The 6893-nt window shown below is 36.2% G+C and overlaps 1 protein-coding gene across 1 annotated transcript; it reads right to left on the bottom strand.

Moving 5' to 3' along the window:
* Window positions 1–498: 498 nt before the first annotated feature.
* Window positions 499–6533, bottom strand: LOC114748262 (O-fucosyltransferase 27). Its single transcript, XM_028936621.1, is given in 11 exon segments — window positions 499–1482; window positions 1485–1510; window positions 2076–2626; window positions 3164–3292; window positions 3387–3477; window positions 3575–3687; window positions 4508–4751; window positions 4852–4940; window positions 5026–5096; window positions 5701–5785; window positions 6243–6533. Coding segments are annotated over 11 exon segments (2037 nt in total). The 5' UTR covers window positions 6435–6533; the 3' UTR covers window positions 499–1036.
* Between the last annotated feature and the right edge of the window lie 360 nt (window positions 6534–6893).

The raw sequence follows: 6893 nt of genomic DNA, 5'->3' as shown, positions 1-6893 counted from the left end.
AATGCCATAAGTGTCTTTTTTTCAGAGGCCGGGAACGCCAAAAGTTGTTTTGGAAATAAAATTTTAAATTTATCACCCTTTCGTTTAAAAAAATAGAATTAAAAATGATTTTGTACATATACCATGCCTTTTATCCCCCTAAATAAAAAAAAATAAAAAGAAACAAATACTATTCTGCAATAAGCAGTAGAAATATAATGTGATTAGGTCATTACTAATGCGACCTGAAAGATCAAAAATCTCATCTTCAGAAACTTGTGCAAGATGCCACATGTTTTAGATTTTGGTCTTGTTATTTTTAGCACAATACCTTCAATAAAATGCAAAACAACCACCCAAAAAAAGCAGTTTCTAATTTTACCCGAAGATGCATTGGTCCCAAAAATCAAATATTAAACTTATCAAGATACTAAATTATCGCACATGTTATCTCAGGAGATGCAAGGATTTCTGACAAAAGCCAGCTATATGCGAACTTCCTCCAAGCAAGTTGAATTGGTTGAACTGCTTGTATCATGAGGTACAAAATTTCAGTGCACATTCACAGCTACATCAGTTAAAGACAATCTATGTGCCAGGAGAACCAGTCCAGTTTTCCCAGCAAAGAATGAAAAGCTAAACTAATGCATATCTACTAAAATGAAACTAGGCTACACTAAAATTCACATGGGTCCAAGGGTCTGAACTTTGTTGTGATGGAAGCTTTGAGTTAAATACAATCTATGAGGATGTTTACTGCTCCATTAACTGAGAGGGCGGTCATTATGTTGAGCAGAATTGCAGAGTTTCAGAATCATTTCGTGTGAATCCACCAGATTTGAATTCTCGATATTCACATAGGACAATGCACATGCTGCATTCTTTTGAATCTCCTGTCGCATTCTTTGCATCACTCTCCAAAAGTATAAATGTATAAATATGGAAGGATTTGATTTGACCTTTTATGTGATCACACAAAATTGAAGCCATGGAGCATAATTTGATGCAACAGTCACTTGTATAGATTAAATGCAGATGTGAATCCATTATCCTGGTGTCATCGGTCCCCACCCTCAAGCTCGTCTTGGTCTTCAAGCTGATTTTCATCTTTGTTGTTTCCTTCTCCGTCACCTTCATTGTTTCCCCTGTTTTGCCCAAAGAACAACCCAGATGATGTGGAATCGTCATCATCCAGATCATCTTCATTTTCTTTCTCTTTGAATTGGGAAACAGAATCAGTGTCCATCCAGACAGGACACCGATGTGGAATGCCGCCAAGAGCAGTCAAAAGTTGCGATGAAGTTGATGGACTAGAAGCATTTGTTGTCGATCTGTCCAAGGAAGTATATCTCATGCAAGAACATTCAGGGACTGGATGAGAAAGAAAGGATAACTGTTTTGATTTTTTCGATGCCTCCATAAGTTCATCAAGTAATACTTTTCTCAAATGCCTTCGGACTGATTTTAGCCAAGTATGATTTGCTTGATACATGTTGTCACGATTTCTTCTATAAGTCTGGCACCTTCCTTTCTGCATCAACAGAAGCATGATAGAAAAGTCTGAAGAATTGTAAATTATCATCAAGTTTCAACATGGGTTATAAGAGCTTTTTTTCAATCACAATCGCATGATAAGAGATTGAACTTTAGTCATCATTTTGCCAACTATACTTTATCACTCAACTCTACTGTATTGCTTCACATTGGCGTTATTCTAGAAAAAAACTACATTCATTCCCTTTAAAGTACAGTTTAGATACATGAACTTCAAAATATAACAAAACAATCCCTATGCTTAGGATGAAAATGTTAAAACACAATTAAAATTAACAGTATTGCAATTACAATGCTTGGCTTGAAGTAATGTTCAAACTAGCAAAAAGTTTGTTTCTCGATCTAATAATTAACTAGGACTAAAGTCTTCATTTTGGCCCAAAATTTAGGTGGGTGTTTGTTTAAATTTTAAATCCAAGTATTGATTAGAGGGATGAAGTATAATTTGTCCTAGATTTTTAATCACAAATACAAACAAGGAAACAATGTTAAGGCTTAATGTGGAAAGCAAACAAGCTTCCACACATAGCTGAGGTATTCACCTGTCAGGTCTATAAGTCTTCAACGCAGCTGATTGGTAAAGCCTATGCCCTATCACCGAGATAGCAAAATTTGGCTGTCCCTTGCCATCACGATCAAATCCAGAAATAAAAGCATCAGCTTCAACACAAACCACATAGTCAATAGCTTCCCATAGTAATTTATGGGCATTGGTTCGCAATTCCATGACAGTACTATCAGGTTCATCATCACTCTCAGCAACCCATCCCCACCAGCCTTCAATGTTATATGATTTAGGCCTTGCTGGAGGTGGGGGCAGAGGGCGAGGTCGTGGACCAGCATTCTTCCAAGCATCTTGCTTAGCATCTTTTTCAATTGATGGTGGTGGCCCAGGAGGATTACTAACAAGATTAATCTCTTGGCCATAGAGATGACTCATTTCTCTTGGAGTGCTGAGAGAAGTCCTATCAACAACATTTTCGAACATTGCATGAAGAGCAATCAATGTCCTCTGGCCACCAAAGATTTCCCCTCCAGAAACATATATAACAGTGTCTCGTGAGTATCCATAAGCTCGCAGTAGAATACCAATCTGCAACAAATTTAAATTTCAAAATAGCTTCCTTAACACGTCTTTCATTTCACATATGGACTAACTTAGAGCTGCACATGGATTAAGTGGTCAATAAATTGCTTAGGCTCAGCTCAGTTCATCTATGAAATAAAAATGCTGGGGCATTACATTAGGCTTGCTTAATTCAAGAAACACTCAGTTAAGAATAAAATACGCTACAAAAACTGTGCATAAGCATAAAAATACATAATTGAGTTTCTTTAAAGTGAGAACTAGATTGGGCTCAGCTTACATAGACTTATTTGAATATACAGCATAATGAGCTGAGATATATGTTTGGATTAGTTAGTGCTTTGCGAAGTTTCAAGTTCAGTTCATATGGCTCACTTATTAGGTGAACTGAACATTAGATGCCTAAAGATTAAATCATACACACCCCTACACTTAATTGAAAATTCAAACATGATAATGACTAAGTTAGGATATTATATCCAGCCGTTTCATCAACATGGACAAATTTTACCCACTGGAAATTGGAAGAGCATGTTCTCTTACCTCTTCTGGCATTAAAGGGCAAGAACCATTTAATCTTGCTTCAGCTGAGTTTACTTTAAGCTTCCCCTTCACAATCCCTCGTTTGATCATCCGATATCTTTTGTGTTGGATGAGTTCAGTATGAACATCCTTGGGAAGAATTTAAAGGCATAGAGAAGATATGAAATGCTGAGAAAGGTTTAAAGATAGTCAGCGAAAATCTTTTAACATTTAAATAAAATACCTGGAAGAGTTCAGCACAACCGTGATATGCTAAAGCATCTCTTGTCATACCAGGTTCGTAGGCAATAAATGGTTGACCAGGAGCACGTAACCTACAAATATATCAGATGCTGCCCAAATATCAAGAGCTGCAAGAAAAAGAAATGAGAAGAAATTTATGAGATAGGGGACCGTGAATATCAGTCTTGCCTCAGTAGAATCTTTGCGGCAAGTTCTTGAACTTCCTGTCGAAACTGAAGAGCATGAAAAGCAACCCGACATCGCAGCCTTTGATATTCTTCAAAGCGGGGAGGAAGAATGGCCTGAGAAAAGCTTAGACAGTAAATATTTAAAACAAAAATTTTACTGCAGTGAGGAAATATTAATAAAAGGCTAAGTAAGAAAGGATCAACACATACAAATAGATATGATCAGAAATAATACAGCAAGGAGTGTAAATTACTTTTGTAGTCTTATGATCATTTGTTATGATTTATTACCACAGACTACATGCAAACAATCTGCATAAAGAAAAACTACCAAACTTGTTGAAAAAAGCAAATAAGCTACTTCATCTTTTTACACATCATCTGAATTGACTAAAACCAGAGCAAGTTTACGGCATTTGATGTTTGAGAGCGCATAACTAACACATAAACAAGGGGAAATGCAAAAATTAAAAGAGAAAGCATTAAGGAGAAAAGTTGACATAGAGAGCACAATGAACAATTATCACATCAATATCACTGCTACAACAATATCAGTCACTCAGCTTTTTGCAAGAAGCCCTTGAAAAGAAAAATATAAAATTCTAGATACGGTTTAGTATATGAAATTTTTTTTATTCCGTCTGTCTAGAAACCTACTTATAAAAAACAAACATAATTTTAAAAAGTTGCATTGTGTCCTAATTTAGGGGCTTTCTTTACTGTCAAGCTCAAATGTTTTATAGGTAGGTTTCCAACATCTTGGGAAATTAGGGTACCCAGGCACCAAACACCACCTAAGAATAAAAGAGAAGCAAAATCCTCTAACAATGTTCTACTTCTGACTAGTTACTTCCAAAGTTCAATTCAGGTAAGGCAGGAGTTAAGATTTAATGAAAGGTAAGGATATATTAGTTGAAACACAAACAGCCTTCACCTGCAAGCATCCACCATCAGATACAACTAGCTCTGCCACTGAATGCTTCTTTAGTACAGGGAGAACATTGTGCAAATAATAATATGGTGTTGCCGAACGAGGAACTTTAAAAGATGGAATCTCCTTCTTTCTCCTTGCACCTTTAAGATTTTTTGGAAGAGTTTTGACAATGTTGACATCTTTTGCGAGTGCTAGTACAAATTGATCTTCATTATAAAGATAAGCAAAACTCTTGAACTGAGAACTGCATACATAAATTTTTTGAAGAAAAAGGTAGAAAAATTAATTAATGTAGAAAACATTGGACCAAAATCTTTATAGCAATTTGTCACAGGGGCAGGAACCTTATTCCCTTGCTGCTTGTTGTCGATTGGATCTCAGGAATTGCTAAGGTAGCATTCAAAAGTCGAGAAACCACAACCACATCACATATCTGGAAAGAAACAGATGACACTACATGATTCATTCAATATGGTATGAAATCAAAAGAACAAACTAGCTGAAACACAATTCCTCACCGAGTTCCTGATCTCATGAAAACCACCCTGTATCCGGACAAAGATAAATCCATTTCTTTCTGAACTCGGTTCTGCACGACATAGAATATGGTTAGAGAGATTACAGATAAGAATTAACAGTATCCTATGGAAAATATTTAGGCCTACTGCATATGCCACCAGACTTTGTACAATTTACAAACAAGTCAATGTTAGAAATGGATCAAGACAATATTTCAAATAAGCTAAAATCCAAGACTAAGATGACAGTTGAAATGTGTATCATGAATAATTAGTAACATATGAACTGATGCCAAGGAATTCCCATGCTTGAGAACAATATGCTTGAGTTCAATCCAGTTGGCGGAAATATTTGACAAAAACCTATGCCTGGTACCAAGAAAACACTATGTACAACATAGCAACTGACGAATCTATTCTAATTTCCAAGGTTATACTTTGTTTTTCCTACATGATCATCTTTTTAAATCTAGAAACTTGGAATTTCCATTGACTAAATAGTCTATTCAGCATATTATCCAGTTAGTTAAACAATCAATTCCCTTCAGACCACAAAAGAAAGAACTATTAAAAACAATCAGATTTTTAATTCGTAAGTTTCGTCAAACAGATAATGTCTTAGACCACCAATAAAATCCTCGGGGACTAAAAGAAAGCAAAATAGTCAGAACCAACCAGCATAATATCCTCTGGGATTTGCATCGGGGTGCAAAGATTCAAGCCGCTTCACGGAACCCCATAGTCTTCTATATGACTTACTCTGCAGCTCGAGTCATGAGTTAAGCATTAGAAATAGACACTAATCAATTAGTGAAGAACTACAGAGAATGCACGCAAGAAAAGATAACTCCGACTGCACAGGACTCAATACCATCCAAAATTACAGAAAAACTGAAAAAACACAAGAAGCAGATCTACGCCAAAGAACAAATTTTAAGCTGAGCTTTTCTCATCGAACAACAAAGATAGCAAAGAAAATGGCCTCTCACTGTTCACTGAATATTTATAAAGATCCAGACAAAGATGCGATAAGTCGAAGCTCAGGCCAAAAAATCCCCCATGATTGGAAAATGACAGTGAATGCAACAACACCTAGTCGCTTTTCAGAATAGCAATTTCTTGCCCGTAGAATAACAGAACACTTCGTCAACCAAGTCAACAAAGAACAAATTGAGATCTCAGCGTGAACCACCACCTGGCATCAGCTCATTTATTACCTGCGAGGAGAAATCTGGATTCTCAAAGATGGGTCTCCAAGAGAACACTGTAATTGACGACTGATAATCTGCAATGCCATCCTCAGTAAATCGAGCAAGCAGAAAGTGGACGAAGATGGAGAAAGCAGAAAGTACAAGCCCAACCAAACCAATCCATTTCATCTTCGACTTCATTTTCCCTTCTCCTTTCATCACTTACTCTCTCTTTCTCTCTCTATCTGTGTGGGGACTGCGAACTAAATGTGAGCTTCTCAGAGCCTAGAAGAAGAAGGAAACAGAGAGAACTCAGCAGAGATTAGGAAATTCTATAAAAGAGATTCAGATACCACGTGAGAGAAACAGGTGTGATGGACTTCTTTTTTGTGGAAGTCTTAATCACGGCAAATATGATTTCTTTTCTTTCTCATGTTTTTATTTTTCTCATTTTCCTTTCCCGGAAGATTTCTCAGGGACTCCCTCCCATATCTAAGATTCAATTTTGAGGTAGGCATCATCATCATATTTATATTTCTGGGAAAAAAAAACATGCTACTTATATTTATAAAGAAGGGAAAATTGGTTAAAAATTTTCCATTAGAAATTTCATAAGTGAGAAGAAGTTAATAAATTTATGCAAACAATAGTAGTACTTATCAAATTTGTATATATTTT

The sequence above is a fragment of the Neltuma alba genome, unplaced genomic scaffold (assembly GCF_004799145.2).
Source record: "Neltuma alba isolate B1F8T4 unplaced genomic scaffold, ASM479914v2 tig00005664_pilon, whole genome shotgun sequence".
In the NCBI taxonomy this organism is placed as follows: Eukaryota; Viridiplantae; Streptophyta; class Magnoliopsida; order Fabales; family Fabaceae; genus Neltuma; species Neltuma alba.
Note: the sequence above shows the minus strand (reverse complement) of the source record. Positions and strands in the feature narration are given on the sequence as shown.